Source organism: Muntiacus reevesi, chromosome 1 (genome assembly GCF_963930625.1).
Source record: "Muntiacus reevesi chromosome 1, mMunRee1.1, whole genome shotgun sequence".
NCBI classification, from domain to species: domain Eukaryota; kingdom Metazoa; phylum Chordata; class Mammalia; order Artiodactyla; family Cervidae; genus Muntiacus; species Muntiacus reevesi.
In genome coordinates this window covers 98,106,935-98,125,789 of record NC_089249.1, presented here as the reverse complement: position 1 = coordinate 98,125,789, position 18,855 = coordinate 98,106,935, and the positions used below count along the sequence as shown (strand labels likewise).

The 18,855-nt window shown below is 40.0% G+C and overlaps 1 protein-coding gene across 10 annotated transcripts in view; it reads left to right on the top strand.

Moving 5' to 3' along the window:
- Nucleotides 1-18,855, top strand: part of NTNG1 (netrin G1) — a 399,049-nt gene that overhangs the window by 30,858 nt on the left and 349,336 nt on the right. For 6 of the 10 annotated variants that reach the window (XR_010659492.1, XM_065907751.1, XM_065907688.1 and 3 more), the window contains exons 1-2: nucleotides 4,717-5,043; nucleotides 12,030-12,761. Coding sequence is in view for 9 of the 10 variants with exons in the window: in XM_065907751.1 (XP_065763823.1) it covers nucleotides 12,516-12,761 (246 nt within the window). In the remaining variant the exon portion in view is untranslated. Of the gene's footprint in view, nucleotides 1-3,862; nucleotides 3,928-4,716; nucleotides 5,044-5,124; nucleotides 5,354-6,316; nucleotides 6,401-12,029; nucleotides 12,762-18,855 lie in introns of those variants that run through there. The other 4 variants (XM_065907703.1, XM_065907698.1, XM_065907723.1 and 1 more) reach the window with 4 other exon arrangements.

Here is an 18,855-nt window from a genome sequence, read left to right as displayed (position 1 = left end):
ACACACACACACAAGTTAATGGAGGCTTACTGAGTTTGTTCAAACCACAACATTATTCAAACCCATTGCTCAGATGCCTCTTTATGTAGCCTTGGAAAAAAAGATAAACTGTTAAACAAATACTGACTATGTGTTTTGATCAAAAAGAAAAAAATAAATAGGTCAAAAAAGACCCAGGGTGTCATGATTTTAACAGATTTTACTGGTTAGATAAAAACACCTAATGTCATGGTGCTCTAAAAGCATAAAAATTAAAAGGTGATTACTATTGACTTCTTATGGGTGAGATGGGTTAAATTAACAACACTATTCACAGGTCATAAAGTTGGAATAGAAAAGATACATGAAATGTTTATTTGACAAAAAATTCATCTTTTTAAGTTAGCAAGCTTTCTTTCAGAAAAAATTACCAAAACTCGCATTTTGTTAAATTTTTTCATTTTATTTTAATCAAAGAAACTATTTTTATTATTTTCAAACTATTTTACACAGTGCCATATATTAGAAAGCACATGGATGCTAAAGGTCCTGTTCCTTGCATCAGTCACTATCAATGACTTGTACAATCTTCATGTTCTAGAATCAGTAACACAGTCAATGTAAGCATTTTCTTATATTAAAACCATATGTCCTTTGGTCTGGTATCAGTCTTCAGAAGAACAAAATGAGGCTATTAATCTACTAGTGTTGGGTATGCTTGATATTTGGATAATTTAGGCTTGTAAGTTTAAAATTTCCAGAAAAGTGTACTTGATACACCTATAATAGTAGGAAAATGCCAATATAGTCAGTGATGGAGCCCATTCCAGATGCTTAAGACTTATGAGAGGTTTAAATGTCAAAATATTTAAGCAGTAAAAAATCATGTTAGGTTTTGACAAAACCTGTCAAAACGACACTGCTAATGACTCTGTAATAAAGCAGGTCCCTGAGCACAGAGTGGCGACAAGAAAGAGCTAAAGGCTTCATAGCTACCAGGAAGGATGTTTCTACTGGGACACAAGCAGCAGTTAAGAAAGCATCTATCACATAGTACACAGTTGGCCAATAGGACTCGTCCCTTATTTGGATATTTCAGACATCTAAATTTTAGTTTAATATAGTAGGAGTTAATCCTTGTTACCAAGAAGACTATTACTGAGTTCTGGGAATGGAAAAAAAAATTATTTGCCCCTGCAAGAAATATTTCTCCTATACCTACTTTATGTCAAGGACTTTACAGTATTTATAGAAAGACACATATCTTTTTGGACCAGATACATTGCAAAAAGCTTCAATAGTTTGGTCACCTGAGGTGAAGAGCCAACTCATTGGAAAAGACCCTGATGCTGGGAAAGATTGAGGGCAGAAGGAGAAGGGGGCAACAGGGCATGAGATGGTTAGATGGCATCACCGACTCAATGGACATGAGTTTGAGCAAACTCTGGGAGATAGTGAAGGACATGGAAGCCTGGCGTGCTACAGTCCATGCAGTTACAAAGAGTTGGACATAACTGAATGGCTGAAAAATGAACAACAACATTGCAATTATGCTACCACTACCAGTTTGTCATGTTGACGCTGCAAGATTTAAACAACCCTGTTAAATCTCTAAAAAGAAGGTTTTTAAGAAGGTTTTAATAACCTAGAAAAATGAACAATAGAGACCTTACAGAATTACAAATAGATGAAAATCTAAGTTGAAGAAGAATGAGGAATGCATGGAAACCAGCCAGAGATCTGAAATCAGAGAACTGAAAGATCAAATAATTCTCCTCTGAAGGGACAGAAAGAAGAGTTGAAAGTTTAAGTAAAAAAAATCATTCTTTCAAAGAAAGTTAAATACATATATATTTAATGTATATAAACATATATATATGTATATATATGCATGCATACACACACACAAGTGGAAGAAGCAAAGGATGCTAGAGAAAAGATGCCAAGAAAATAGCTAGGTAAATTTCTGATTGCTGTTTATTTAGTCATGTAAATAAATGTGCAAATATATGTTCAGGAAAGCTGGTTTAAAATGTAAATTCACAGTATCTCATTTTAAGAAGGTATTTCAAATCCACCCAAAACTCTTTTTTTTTTTGGCAAAAATTTCCTTCCCTCCAATCCCCACTAGAGGAGGGATCATGATCTGGAGGAGAAAGGGTTTTAATACTGAAAAGTCTCCTTGGGGATTCAAATTTCCTGCTCAGAGTTTATTTGACCTGCTTAGTTGATGATTTACTGAATCTAAGAAGATCAGAGCAGATGTTTGAGAGAAAAATTTACCTCTGGAAGACTATTACTCTTGGAGTAGGAGAAGCTACTTACCTGGAGAGGGTCCCCCATTCACATATAGGGTTTATTTGGGACTGATGTCTTCCTCCAAGTCAAAGAGACCCTGGAAATTTGGGAAGGTATAGTATAGGAAGAGGGCAAAGGAGGTTTGTTCTGAGTCTTTGACAGCTGAAAAGGGAACTTTCTTCAGGTTGGGAGCCAATATCACAAAGATCTTGGTATACCCTAGAAGAGAATCTCCTAATCTCTGGACAGACTTCTGTTCTTTATTTTTACTGGAGAAACACCTAAAATGATCAAACAAAGCTGAGAATGGACACTCAGAAGGAATTTTCTTGGCTTGAGAGAAAAGGGCAGGAGGGAAAGGTAAGGATGAGAGCTGTGTTTATGTCAGTGCTCAGGCCAGAAGGCCACTGAGGCTTTAGAGAGCCGCTGTGGGTGTTGTTTCTCGGGTTGTACTGGCTTCTCAGAAGGGACGAGGCTCTGGCAGCCCATGAGGGAGGGTTAGGTGGTGAGTGGCATCTCCCTATAATCAGTATGGAGAAACTTGGGTAGAGAGTTGACAAAGGGTCACTGTCTAAGAATGCCTTTGAGGAGTCTACCCCTGCAGATAACTCCTTTCTTCACTGTCAGTGCTTGAACGTGGAAGTGGGAAGGAGGGAAGCAAGGAAGTCACAGATTCCTGAACTGGAGGGAGTCAGCTGACAGAGGATTCACCTCTCAGGACGGCCTCTCAGGCGTTAGAGGGTCTGGGGTAAGGGTGCTTGGAACTCCTGCCCCCTTTCTGGCTGCTCAGGGCCAAGAAGGATCCCTTACAGGCTCAATTCAACACGCTTCTCCCCTGTGCACCCTCTGCCACACCAGCCCTGTCACCGCTCTCTGCCCTCAGCTCCGTGCTTCCATTGTGAGGCATGAAGCCAGTGACCAAGTGGTCACAACTGCCATTTCTTATCCTCTAGCTTTGCCTTTAACAAACTTGAGTTTGACTTCTCTCTGGCCCACTGCACTCTGAACTTGGCCCAAATCTGAAGCAAACACTAAAATGCAGAACATGCTTTTTTTGTGTTTATCCTCCAAATCGGTGTACCACAAAGACACATTTCTTATCAAACCAGCTGGTTTCATCATGGGTTTACTCCCTCTCATCTGACCAGCTTTCCCTACTGCTTATGCCCCTTACCATACAAAAGCCCGTTTCTTATTGATTTTGAGATGCTCACAGACTTGTGAGATCAGAGCTCTCCCCCCCACCACCGTTGCAATAGTCTTTTTAATTAAAGTCTCTCCCTCTGTAAGTAAGTCTGGATCCCCACCCTCCCCCTTGACGTTAGTGTGTAGCTATGAATGAGATCCCGGGTAAGTCCGAGCCCCCACTGGCGAGGGAAAGAAGGCTTGGGGCGGGGGCATTTGTCTTTCTCTTCAGGGTGTTGATGAGGCCAGAAAAGCACAGCTCTCTCTTCAACTTTCCGAAGAAGAATGAATTTCTAAATAAGGAAGTTCGAGGCTTGCGCTGCAGGGGCCGCTGGCTGGGCAAGGGAATTGTTGGTTGAAAAACACCACTGAGATCACAGCTAGGAGTGAGGGGTGTGCTTAGGGAAGGTTTTCTAGAGAAGAGCCAGGAGTGAGGGATGGGACGGGCGCGGGCATGAGTGGAAGGTACGTGAAGAGACACTGGAATCCGCGCTCGGGTGGGCGAGCTAAGGGTGGGGGAGGTGAAGGGTGGTCGAGGAGCCTCAGCACTCCGAGGTCCAGGAGCGGCGGCAGCGGCGGTTAGAGCGAGCGGGACGGAGTTAGGACCGCTCGGAGCGCCCAGGTCTGAGGTAGCGTAAGGTTTGCAAGCCTTCCACTTGCTGGCAGTTGCAGAAGATCTGCTTTTAAGTGAAACGTACATGCCACCCCTCCAAGGGCTGCCGTTTCCCCCGGCTTGCTTCTTTCTTTCTCTTCTCCGGCCCTTGCGCTCACTCTTTAATTTGCACGCGCCCCTAAGTTTGCAGAGAGCTCGCTGCCGGCTGGGAGCAGGGTCCGGCCAGGCGCCGCGGGCGGGGGCGGGGAGCCCGGGAACCGCAATCCAGAAGCATCGCGGGCCATGTATATTTCATCAAATGGACTTTGGGTGCGTCGCGTCTCGCAGCCATCAGCGCTATGTGCAGTGACATTTCTGACTTGAGTGGAGGAATGCGCGAAGGAAGCCCGGACGAAATTGGTACTAGAGGATCTTCTTGGCGCCAATGCTAATTGTCCTGATTTATGTCCCTTCTGAGTAAGCTCAACGTCTTCGTCTGAAATAAAATGAAAGCTGTGCCAAGCGGGGTAGAACCACCGGACCGCTGGTTCTGATCCCCGGGAAATCAGGAAGTCGTCCTGCGGCTTAAAAAAAAAAAAAAAAAAAAATAGGGGAAAAAAAAGAAAAGGAAAAAAAAAAAAAAATCAACCCTCAGTAAAGTTTAAGGCGAGAAGTGGCAGAGGCAGTGGCGCGAGGAGGCGCGGAGGAGACCCGGCAAGCAGAGGACTGGGCTGGCAAGACCTCCCGAAGGCTGCGATTTCATTATTAATATCACTATATTTTTGGAGGGAGAGGCACCTTTCTCATCTTCCCTTCCTCTCCGCCCACCCCTATTCCCTCCCCCTCATCTACCTGTCAAAGTCACTGATCTTTTGCATTTCGGAAGAGGACGTCAACGGGAAGGAATTCCCCCTCTCGACTAGGGCTCCGAGAGGGGGCGACGTGCAGGAGGCTGCCCCCCCCCCCCCTCCGGGGGGCCCGAGGCGAAGGTAATTAAGCGGCCGGGACGGGCGGGCGGGCGCGGGGTTCTGCGTCCGTGGGGTCCTCTCGAGCCACGGGCCAGGCGCAACCGGGACCTCGGGGTGCGGCGGCCGGGCCGCGGCGCTCGGGTCCACACCCCCAGCTCTCCCGCTCCGCCCGCGCCTCCGAGATGGCTCGGCGGTAAGCGCCGCCGCCCGCCCAGCGCCGCCCGGGGCTCCGCTGCTGCGGCCGCCGCCCGAGGCGCACCCGGCTGGGCTCGGCCGCCGCCCCGCGCCGTCGGCTGGGCTCCAGCCCGGCGCCTCGCGAACGGGCCCCACGGTGAGTGCCGCTGGCTTCCCGCTCCGGCAGCGACCCGCGCGTCTTCCCGTGGCCCCTCTCCCCCGGGCTTCCTCCTTCCCTCCCCCCGACTCCCGCGCCCCGCCACCCCCACCCCACGCAGCGCCGTCCACAGGCGGGAGGGGAGGCTCCGGGTGGGCGAGGAACTTTGTGGAGCGCCTTGAGGAGGCAGCGCGCAGAACCTCTGAGCGCACACAGCCCGCACCCTCACACCCACACACGCCTTGCTGGTGTGCGCCCGGGGCAGGTGACGAGTGTGTGCTGTAGTCCGTGCCTGGGCGCGGGGTCCGTGCTTCCGTCGACGGACTCACAGACACACGGCTCGCTCCCCACTGTCTGTCTGTCGCTCTCTCTCTGTCTCTCTCTCACACACACACCTGACCACACATAAAGCACTGGAGGGTTCTTTTTTCTTTATTTTCTTTCTTTATTTGCCAGTTGTCCTTGCTTGGGGAAAAAAACTTGCCCTCTTGACGGCCCCGTGGGGCTGGTGGCCACACTGAGCTTTTGAAGTTCCTCTCTTTTAATCTCCTTTATTGGTGCGAGATTAAAGCATTACTATCCCATGTTGTGCAGCTGGGGAGAAGGGAAAATTGACAGAAAGACTTGGTATAGGAATGTTGTTTGGAATATTTTCTCCGATTCTTTACTGGCATTGCATTAATCAGTTGATGGATTCGGCTAGGGACATTGAATTGCTCTCCTGTATGGATCTGTGGATGTCTATATATAATACAAATAATACTGAGTATTATTGGGCCCAAAATAACCAATTAAGTGATTCATACACAGGAAAACTTAGATAAAAAAAGAAACTGCGCCCTCTGCTGTTTGTTTTAGTAACATCACTTTAGAGACTCCCCCCTCCCCCCCCGCCCCGGCCCCCCCCCTTTTTCTTTTCTTTTTTCTTTTGCAGAAATCCACTTAGGAGGCTGTCATTTTACAGGGGAGGGGAGGAAAATTCCTAGTGGAGATTTTAAGCAACTTTGTTTCGAAAAGTTGGAGATTGCGTTTCTATCCTCACATCAGGTACAGATTTCCAGAGTGTAGAGGCTTTTGTTTTCCACCTCCTCCCCCATTCTTCCCAGGGAATGGTAATGGAACCACTCGTTATCATAACAGTTTGTCAATCTTTGGAATGGAAAATTCTGAGTAAGATTCAGAATTCCACTAAACATATGGTGTATCTGGCAGTAGATTTGCTCTAGAAATAAGGCCCTATTTTATGACTGAAAATACGAAAAGTTTTATTATACAGAATTGGGGGGGAAATAGAAAAATCTTGTAACAAAATCATTTATTCAGATATACTTAATGGTTCAGCTTGTTAGAAAAAAGTTTTCCAGAAATTCTCTTTTTTACAGTAGGGGCAACATTTTTCTGATTTGTCTAGTCCTTGAGGTCATCTCTAACCTTTGGGGAATTAACAATCGCGGGTTTCGTATAAGTGTTTTGAACTGCCACTTTGAATGCCTTAAACTCCCCTCACCCTCTTTCTCTTTGGCAAAGGAAAATCAGCTCAATAACTGTTCAAGAATCTTTTGGAAGATAAGTAGCTTTCAGTTTTTCTTTAAGACGAAATTTGGTTCTTTGCATGTGGATTAGCATGCAAAGAAAAAAAATGCAAGTGCTTCATACAGAAGGTTGTTCTAGTTTACATACATAAGGGATATATTTCCTATTTTTTTCTGGGTGCCATGAAATAAGATCTGTTTCACCGCTGAAGACCAACATAAGGGAATTCAAAATTCTATATAGTTGGCTATTAATTTGGCGATACTTCCTATTGTGAAAATTTAAAAAGGTGACCCTAACATTTTGTAAGAAAATAGTTGATGTTGATTTTATATGCACATAAAGCTGTTTTTCCTAGTGATATTTTTGTTTTGTCAACTTTCACTGGATGTATGTGTATCAGGTTAGCTTTTTAGAAGGAGGCTAATATATTTTTCTGTTTCCTTTTGTATGTTTGTAAGTGGTGCATTTACCTGTCTTTGCCTCTGCTATTATTCTGGAAAAAAAAAAAAAACAGATCGAATACTAATTCAAAAAAATTAAACCATTACACACTTAGTTGATAAATTTTCTAACTGTTGTAAAGATTTGGAGAGTTTTAGAGTTACGAAAACACCAAGTGAATTGGAAAGAAAATTTTGTACAACTCAGAAAATTAATTATATGTTAACAGAAAAATGTGTATGTATGAATTATATTATAGGTCAGTAAGAGATTTAGTGTACTTTTAAAAGCAATTTTATCTTCAGAATCCAGAGTTTTGTTTCAAAACTTTAGGTGGGTGTAGATTTTCTCAAATGTGTACTGAAACCTTGGATTTCTGAACTTCCCTACAAGACAATGAAAGATTTATTGTTCTACATTAATAAAACAACATATTTATTCTAGACTTTTATGAAATAATTTTATGTATTATTCCATCCCCAAACATCCTGCAAAATACATGCTTTCTCATTTCCCTAATCATTATTCTCTTGGTGAAAGCAGAGATCTTTCAAATACTAAGGTGTGCTATTTGGTTTTATTAAGAATCTCTTGATAGGCAGTTGCTCATAATACCCAATCAAGTATGAGTAAAATATGCCAATGATGTTGCAGTACATGTTAAATTTCTTTATCTTGAAAGACAGTTAACAAAAGGATAGAAGCAAATGTCTACCATTAAGAAGACTAGAATATGCTTTCTTCACAACACATAAATAAATACAGAGAGCATTTAATATATGTTAAATATCCCGTTTAGTTAATCTCATTATGACAATGTTGGAAGCTGCTAATTTTGATATGTTATGGAGTTTGGGTATGTCTTTATCTCCTTGTATTTTTCACTCAATGGAATATGATTATAGTCAATGTTCTTTTTGTTCCTTCCCATTCAGAAACATGCATATTTATAAAATTCTTAATGTCTATGAGGAATGAGTCAATAGCTGTCTATTTCAGGTACCCCTGAAGAGCTGAGTATTTATGGAATAAATGGCCTACTATCACCACCCCCGCCTCCTCGAGAGGTTATATAATAAAATGGGTACTGAGAGCCAGCTAGAGTTAGTGGATTTACTGTCCATGTTTTCCTCTTTGTTGATGAAATTGGCAGTTGTTTTTAGAGTATAATTGTTTATAATTTTGATCATTATTACTTCCATGTAATATTTAGGAGTCTTCTTTTGTAATGAAAGAAAAGACCTATGAAATGACTTCTGCAAAGTTAACACAAGGTGGAAGGGAATTAGCTACAGAACCCTGGGAAAAGATATGTTCTTTGTATGCAAAGCCATTTTATAGCTCATTTTAGTCCAGATCAGCAACATCTATCATGGGCATGACATAACTTTATATTTTCATATTGGCTTTGCAAATTTATACACCAGTCAGAGGTCTATGGAGTACTCATGGCATATTAATGGGTATTTCTATCGAAGAGGACTTCTGATACTTGAGTGCACAGGTAGAGATGATGTCACTATGTGATTACAGTGAGTTCCCAGGGTTCACAAAGTTAAGAACTAGAAATGGGGCTATGCGGAGCCCTTCTGAAGCTGCTCACATTTAGGTGAGCACTTGAGACAAATTCAAAGTCCACGTTACTTGGCAATTAGTTCAGTTATGGACCAGAAGGGATTGGTTTGGTATATTAAATTCCCAGATATGTCATTGGCTGTCCTCATAATCGGTTTGCCTGGCTATTTGCTGTAATGACCTAGCTTTGAAGATGCTATTGGTGATTTTAACCTGGTTGAAAGCCCAGCCAGATGGGAACTGGTACCATTAGGTAATAGAGGTTAAGGGGTAAATCATGCTCTCTTTTAAAATCATTTTATTTTCTTTGAAAACTCCTTAATTATACTTCAATAGAAAATTCCTGATTTTGACAGGGGCTTCTTTCCCAGTGTGTGGCATGGAAGTTCATAGATTTATTAGTTTCTTACTGATTTTAAAGTCAGAGGATTTTCTTTGAAGTGTATGGCAATGAAAAGTAGACCCTAATGTAAAGGATACACACTAAGTGATGCTACAAACGTAAAAGTTGGAATGAAATCAAATAATTATGTTAAAGAACAGCTTAGTGACCCCCGGCTCCTGATTTGTAATATGCTGTGGTCAATATCTTTTCCTGTGTCAATGGGAGCTCATTAAGTGTAAATTCTGCAGACTAACTGAGCCATGCCATATTAGTGCTTGCCAAAGCTTGACATTTTTAATACATTAATAATATGTCTGTAATGTAATGGAAAACTATTAATCACAACTGGTTATGTGCCAGAAATTTAAGCTATAATTGGCTGCTCCTTGTCAAGAATGTCTGTCGCACAGTCCTGCAACTGCCTAATATTCAAATGTCTTGCACTCCTCTGCATTTTTCTTTTGTCAGTTTTCTAAATTCGATCAATGGTGTAGTCCATAATTCTGTGTAATGACCATCATTATAATTCTGGTGTACTTTAATGAGAATTCGTTGCACTGGGATTGCTCTTGTGTCAGGAAATAGTACCAGGTTCCCATACATTTCCTTAGTGACCAAATTTTTATCATAAATTTATAGGGTCATCCTTCATTTTGTGATTCAACTGAGGCAAAAAAGTGGATGAAGACAGTAGTGAAGAAGAAGCAGATTAGGGAGAATAATATTTATTGATTAAAATGCTATTAATCTCAGAGAATTCAAATATATACTTAAGGTCCTATTTTAAAAATAATATTAAAAATTGGCTGTTGTGCTCACTCATTTTAAACTCAAAGCAGCTCATCTCAGGTCTTCAAGAGTATATGGTGCTGACTAACATGTTGTTATGTATTTGAAACTAAGAATTTAAGTTAATAATTTCTGGTGTAGTAGACTTTATACTGCTTCAGTTATAATGCCTACTTTTCCCTCCCTCCCATTTCCGCCTCTATGGAAGTGTTTGTTCTTATTGTAATAAAGTAGCAAACGCAGTTGAAAAATGCATCTAGAAAATGCAAATTTGTATTATTTTAATACCTCTTCAGATTATTAATTGTCAAAAGGTCAGCTGCTTCTGAAAATATCAACTAAAAATTAGCAATGAATCTGAAAAAAGCAGAAGGCTATAGTAGCCACAACATTTACTTCTCTGTGATTTTTTTCCTTTTGGTTTAAGATTTCAAAATGTACTGAGCACAATATGGTCTTTACATTACAAGAAAGAGGCAGATTCAAATCTGTAGTTTATACATGTTTAGACAAACTGCTAATTATTGCTTCATAGGAACTCAAATATTCAACACTTTTCCTAATAGAAAATATCACAAATTGCAGCAGTATGATAACATTTTATGAATTGAATATAATGAAAATTGCACTTGCATCCATAAAGCAATTATTATAAATTACTTTGCTATGGAAACACAATTCAACCATCTGTTGGCATTTCCTAGTCTCTGTGGCTTAGTTCATTTTAAGATGGTATATTATTTAAATATAGTACAGTCCTTCTATAAGATTGTGTGAGGACAGTGAACTTCCATATTTAAACTGCTTAGTGTGAATTGAAGGGTCTATATGGTATTTCCTAAAATTATTGACTTTTTTGTCCTCTTACATTTTATCGGGACTGTGACAATATAAGTCAGCTAATTAAGCAAATGCACTCTTCTTACACCTGGATTCCAAATATTATTGTTTGTTTAGATTTAGACAGTGATCTCTAAAGAGAAAAGTTGCCAGGTAAACTCACCAGTGACTTGTACTCCTAGTCTGTAGGCTGTATTATCAGTTAGCCAAAAGTACTTTTAAACAGTAATTTTTATTTTCTCTTAGAATTAGTGCCATATTATTCTGCTTCATGGCCTGTTAACTCACCCTCAGCTATTTTTATATGTGCATTTTAAATTGTGGGTTTTACTACAGAGCTTTTAGTTTTAAAGCAGCGTATTATATTTGCCTTTGGGACAAATTCCCTTCTTCTGTTACAGAGAGTAACTGCAAATGCAGATGTAGTGGCTATAAAAAGATGTAAGAAAATAGAAAATTCTTATGAAAGGAAAATTTGCTCCTTTGGTTTTATTTTTGAATAATTTTTTCAGAGAGCCAAGTTATCTTTATCACTAAATGCAGCTAAACAAAAGATGCTAAATTCTTCTAATATAATGAGCAAATCCAAAGGGACAGGCTTGTGCCAACAATGCTGGTTTTTCACTCCAGTTAACAAAAGCTAAGAAATGTACAAGGAATTTGTAGATTTTTAGGGTCTCTTTGCCAAGAGACAAAAGGCATAGAAGTAGTTGTCACTTCTTTGCCATTGTTATAAAAGCACTCTTTTCCCCCATTGTTCCCCTGGAAGATTTTCCAGCACTGCAATATATGAAGAAATGTTTAAATCTAGCTGCTTGCTTTCAGTTTTGTCAAGATGGGAACATAATTTTTGAAGTGAAAACCTGTAAGTCACCTGGAACACAAACATCTGTCTTTGTTATGGAAGAGTTAAATCCTTCATATCAAAATTCTTCCTAATGTGACTGATTTCTGTGGTTTGCTCATTCTAGCAAAACAGCTGAGTAAAGGTTATCCATATTACACCAATTTGCTTCATATTGCATCTAACCTCCCAAATGTCAACGTATCATATATTTTGTAATGCATTGATTGTGGGACAATAACTCTTATTCTTATTGTTTCTAAAAGGGTGTTGGTGCCAGAAGAGAAGAATGATTGATGGGAAGCAGACACCGAGCGATAGACACTCGTCCTTTTGCTTTAGCTACTGACACCTCAGTGCGCCTGAGCATCCCTTGTGAACTGTGAGCGCCGAGCACCCAGGGTTATTGGATGTACAATAGGAGAGCCATCACTTTGATAAATCATTATCTGCTACTGGACATCTTTTATAAAAAACCAAACTAGACCCAAGGCTAATAGATGCATTCTAGGACAATGAAAAAGCTGCAAGTTGTTGCTAATGCCTAGTGCACAAGTATGCTAGGCTTCCACCAAAGTCCTCAATATACCTGATCATGTGCAATATATGAACCTTTCACTTTTAGTTTTGGAATCTACGTTGAAGTCTCATCTTCTTTTTCTTTTTTCTTCTTTTTTTAATATACAAACCTACCTACGTATAGACATAGATAAGCTGCTTTAGTGATCACGAAGATTGCCAAGAATTTAGAGATGTATTTGTCAAGATTCCTGTCAATTCATGCCCTCTGGGTTACAGTGTCCTCCGTGATGCAGCCCTACCCTTTGGTGTGGGGGCACTATGATGTGTGTAAGACTCAGATTTATACGGAAGAGGGGAAAGTTTGGGATTACATGGCCTGTCAGCCGGAATCCACAGACATGACAAAATATCTGAAAGTGAAACTGGATCCTCCAGACATTACCTGTGGAGACCCTCCTGAGACATTCTGTGCAATGGTGAGACAACCTCTTTGAATTGCATATTTCATGTTAAGTGCTGGCATGCTGTATGTGCATACAAATGTGGTGAGTGTGAAAACTCAAGTCAGGCAATGAGCTGAATCTGCAGGTGGCAGATTTGTGCTAACAGGCTAGCTGCATTCTCAGTGGAGGCCTGCACCACCCGGAATTACACTTTGCACAGTGTGATTGACACACTTCCTGCGAACCAAAGGTTTCACTGAGGCAAATGCACTGAATATAAATTATAAAGCAAAAAGTCCAGTGGAAGTTTAAATTTCAGAATGGAGATTGGGAATATGATTAGACCACATGTGATAGGTTAAGGATAAAATCCATTGGTAAGCCAACTTTAAAAACATAAAGGTTTCTTCATGCTTCTTTAAATGAAGGCTAGTCCTGTGTTCTACAGTTCAAGGCTTGAGTAGATGTCATGGTTTTCCTCATCGGGAAACTGCTGTGGTTTGGAAATTCTTGGTTAAGAGACAGGAGCGAAAGCCTCATGAGAAGCTTTTCTGGAAGAGTCTTGTCAACTTATCCAGGTTCTTGTTTGTAAGGGTTATGGTTTTCCAGAGAAAAGGCTGGAATATTGAAAATGTTTCCTAAAAAAGTAATGACATGGAGCATGCAAATTCAAATACTCTCCTTTTGATAAGCAAAGTTAGATAATTCATTGTTTTCATAGTATAGAAAAGGCATTCTGGGTGGTAAGGTAAATGCTATGTGACACGTTGAAATTTTTACTAGAGACATTGCTGAAAATATACCCATAAGGTGTAAGTAAAGACTTTGATTATTAAAATGATGTAAATCAGTGTGCTAAAGAATTCAAACAGTATGTTTATTTGGTGTATGTTGTTTTATTATTATTATATGTAGGGTTTATTTGATACATGAACTGGGATCTCATTTTTCTCTATATAACAGATGTAATGGTATGGCAGATTTTAATAGTATCTTTACCTGACTTTATTATCTTGAACCTGGCCTGGCATTTTCAGGATAGTGAAACTATTAATCAAAGTAGCATCTGTTCACAGTCCCTGGTGAGTGAAATTAGCATAAGATCATCTTAGACCTAGCACTGCAGAAAAGGTTTTGTAACAGGAAACAATTTTGAGCACTAAAGAGTCTTTTCGCCTAAAAGCTAAGGGCTTGCCATTTTTCAGAAGTGCCTTTGGGGACTGGTTTGAATTATAGTCTAAACCTGATTTTGTGGAGAGTGAGAAAAAGAGCTTGGCTATTAGGTGTCACTATGACTAAAGTGCTCTGAAAGACTAAATATTTCAAAGAGAGGACCGTCTCTGGGAAGCAGGCATGTGCTTTGCAAAAAAGTTGCCTTTTAGAAACCAGAGACTTGCAGAAGAGGAGTTTATTCAAATACATTAGGAAAACTGTAATAAATCTGTAAAAGAGAGCAGAGGCATTTGTTGGCTTTATATAAGGTTTCTAATAATCTGTCATACAAGGTAAAACTTAAGATCTTATTGCAAATCTAGGGGTGAAATGGCTGTTGAGGTGACAGGTGGTGCAATCTTCTGGTCCTTAGCAGAGGATAGTTCTGGGCCAAGTCTTAATATTATTAAGACACTCTATGTATTGGCTTGCATGCACTGCTAGCAATATGCCTCTTCTGGAATTGTTTAATAATTTACAGATCTAAGTAAAATAGCAGAGATCCTTTTTCAGAGTGCTGTTTGTACTTGCTCAGGCTCTGTATGATATGCTCAACATGTGATTTGAACGTGCAGCTTCCCTGATGTCAGCCTCTGGCAAGAGGATGCTTGCTCAGCACTGCTGCTGTCCATCATGTTGAAGGGTTTACCTGGTGTCTTCAGCATACCTCTCTCTCCCATCTTGAGTGGGAAAGGGCACATTATAGAACTTCTCATGCCTGCTTTTTACAGTTACATGGTCTAAGGTTCTTAAGCCAATTCCTAGCAGTTCAGTGGCTAAGTGATGTTAGAGACCAAAAAAGAAAAAATGAAAATGATATCCCTCAGCTTTCTCAAGTGCAGTAATATATGTACTTTACATGTTTATATGAAACTCCATAGGACAGTGTTTTAAAATACTGCATGTTACTATGATGCAAATATTCAGAAGTCTTGATGGGTTTAAGCTTGTCATTAAACAGAATTGTTTTTCAAGAGAGAGTGTGAGATTTGTGAGATGTTACCTATAGTGCATTACTTGGGCTCCTTAATATACATTTGATTGGCATAGCAGATTTAATAATCTACCCTTAAATACAAAGTTTGGGACTGCTTGTATGCATATTATATACCAAGTCAAAGATGGTGACCTAATATAGCAACACATCCTCTCTCCAGTTTTGTATTTTCCATAACATTCTTTAGTATAAGGGTTCCTGACACAAGGCTGTAAAGCTGCTTCAGGATGCTGTCATATCAGACCTGTTTGGGTGCTCCTTAGCCCGAGGTCTAATGGGAATCCATAAAGTCATTTGTGTTATGACTTTCCCGTTCTCCCCTCCTTGACACATGCCTCCATACCTGCTCCTTCAGAGTCGTTACGGCCTATTACATCAGGGAAGCTGCCATATAAGCACAATCACTGCTTAGCCCTGATATGTAAATGTTTGCTGCAGAATGGTTGCAGTAATCACTTACTCGGCTAGTGACACCCTTATTAGCTGTGACTAGCAATTCTGAGCACCAAGGGGACATTTGGTCAGAGAAATACCCTATAATTCCCATAGCCAATTTATCTTATATAAAGGTGAATTTCATTGGCAGTGCACTAAGAGTCTGTACTGCTGCTTTATGCATCACCTTCATCATTATATGCCAGTGACCATCCGTGAATACTGCATTTACTTTAGAGTGAGATTTTAGAGAAAACGGACCACATGGTTCCATTTAGATCTCTGCTTATTAACCTAGACAACCTGCTTAATACCTCTTTAATGTCCCAGTAATTTTAAGTTTTTGCATAGTAATAGTACCAGCATTTTAAATATTAGTTTTTTGGGAGATTTTGCCATTTCTGTTTTATGATAGTAGAATAGGGGAATAGAAATAGATATACACATATACATGTATATGCATGAATTTTGTATATTGAGGCCATACATTTTCTTTTTAGTTTAGTTTGATATATTCCTTGTAAGTTGTCGATGGCTTAAAAAAAATCTGTTTTTGTTAAGGGGGAAGAATATGAAGGGTAGAAGAGAGTTAAGCATTTAAAAACATTTTTTTTTTTAGGCTGCGATAACATTAGTACAGATTGTGTCCTTCCTTCAGCTGCATAAAAGCTTCAGGTAGCACAGCTTTGTCAGAACATAGAGATCATCGGATGACTACAGTTTGTTTCAGTTTGCACAAAGAGCAAATCTGATGACCTGAACCTGGGTGTAAAGCGGAGTGACAACACAAAGCTGTGACTTGTCCTTTGTGTTCAGACAAACTTAGTTGTCATATCTTCATGCAACACCCCAGTAGCTTAAAAATGGCAAAATTATCTGCCATTATCTCCAGTCTGTGGCTGATTTTCTGGGTAAGTTAAACAGAAGCTTTCAGAAGAAGCCTACAGATGGAAGAAGTCATAGGCGTTTATACAATTTATGACACAGAAGTGCTGATGATGGTAGAAATGTGAGCCCTTGAGTGCAGCTATGGATTTCAGAGCCAATCAAAACTAAATTAGGAAACAAAGATTATTAAAATGTCTTCTGTGCATGTAATTTTGGCATAATATTATGAGGTGGACATTAAATGCTTCCCTTGGAGACCTTCGGCATCATTAATGCAGCACGCCTTTAATTACATGTAGACTCATATTACTAAAAAATGGAGAAAATAAAGTACTCTGAGGTGTAGTTAGCAATACCCTCATTATGTTTACTGAAATAATTAAAAGAAATGGTATAGTTTTTCTGAAGAAAATGTCAGAATTTGACATGAAAATGGATTTTCTTTAGGAAATTTACTAATGTGTGCCTGTGCTCTTGATAGGCATTTATTCAGGCACCAAAGCAGGTCTATTAATGATCATTCCATATTGTGCTATTTCCAAATGGACTCCTCTTAAGAAAAAAATTTTAATTATTGTAAGCATTGTGGATAGAGCATATTTCATTATGTTCAAATGGAATTTAAAAAGTAGTACAAAAGCCTTCCTGTTTTATTATTTTAAAGGAACCCAGCGGGATGAGTGAGTGGTGATGGATGCACAGTCTCAGGGCTACCCATAGCTTACATTTCTGATTTGACATCAGCTCAGGTTGCCATCTGGTGGCTATCAGGTGGCCTTTGAGAAATTAATTTGATAAATTTAGTTATGTTTTTAATGACAAGGCATTAATATCCATTTTCCAAAAACTGGAAATGACATTGACTTATATAATAATCAAATAATCTTAAAAGTTCACTCTGTTCACATGAAATATAATTTAATAAATGAATGAAGTTTTAATAACAGTGTCATCTTTCATTTGAATTGATTTATCCCTGAATTATGCCAGAATGAAATTTTTAAAAATCTTCAGTTCCTTCATTATTAACACTTCATTGTTTAGTTCATTATTTAGACTTATTTCTAAGAAAACCTTAATTTATGTTTGCAGTGAGTTAAGTCCCATGGAGATCAGTCTTCTGATATAGCACTATATCAAGTATTCCCTTGTTAAGGAGCCAGCAGTAGCTCCCTATTACCTATGTATCAAGTCTAAAGTACTCTACATGATTTTTAAATCTGAGTGTTTACAACCTTATTTCCAATTACTTTCCATCAGGACCCAATGACATTTCCAAGTGATTTAGGACTGGCAGTCTCATTGGAAGGGACACTGGATTTGGGTTGAGGCTGCATTGGCATAGCATGCATGGTCTATGTGGGAGGCCTTGAGAGGGAGCTGATAAAGATTATGTGGGGCTAGCTAAACTTAAAACCTGCCTCATGTCATTTATTGTTCCCCGACAGTGTTCTCTCTGTGCTGAAATGCCCTTGCCTCTGTTGAACTAATGCACAAATATAACTCCAGGCTACTGTACGTGGAATAAAGTGAACAGAGCATATAGCACATGCAAAACCTGATGGTGGTGCTGGTGGTGAGAATCAAAGTCAATAACATGTGGTCCCTCCCTTGAAAGGAAGCAAAAAAAAAAAAAAAGTCCTAAGCAAAATTAATATATAGGGGTATGTAGCCAGAATCTGGGGACAGAGGCATAGAAGTAAGACCGGCACTCAAAGTTTAAACATGAATTATTTTGCTGCATATTAAAGGGCCACTTGGAAAATACTTCTGATAGCCAGGTTCCTGATATTAAACTGTGTCTGAAGAAGATAGGAAAAAAGGCTGGGTGCAGCAGGTGCTGCTGCTGCTGCTAAGTTGCTTCAGTCGTGTCTGACTCTGTGGGACCCCACCAGGCTCCCCGTCCCTGGGATTCTCCAGGCAAGACACTGGAGTGGGTTGCAGCAGATGAAGGCACAGCATTTAAATCGCAGCCTAGTGGCCTGGTTAATGGTAGATTGACACGTTATATGTGGCAGAATGGAAGAGGAGCAAAAATTCATAGGACTAATAAGTTAGACCTGTGTGTGCATGTGTGTGTGTGTGTGTGTGTATTTCATATATCTGGCACTCCAGTTGTACACAGAGATTAAGAGAGGCATTTAACTGAATGCACACATGCAAGATTTTAAAGGTGAAACGTGAGACTTCAGTATAATTACTGCCTTGTAGCAGACAACTTTGAATTACCTCCTTCAGTTCCCCCAAGATTTCTGCTCTAGAGAAATACCACTTTAAAAGTGTTGAACTAGTGTCCTTAAAAAACCCCACTGTCTGTCTGGATTGTTTTGAGGTCTCTCAGGCATACTCTGTAGACTTTTGGTGGTGGGGCTTGTTCTAGTTAGCTCTGGAACTGTGCCTGGGTCTTAGGCTGGCATCTTGATCCTCTGACATTAGTGACTAGTGTCATCACACAAGAAGTCCCTCATCTCATGTGTTTTTCTACCAGGACAAACAGAAGACATTCCTTTTGTTTGGAATAGTCTCCTCTTATCCCTATTCCACCCATCCTTCAAGGTCTATATCAAGTTGGTTTCTCTGTATACTTACTGCCAA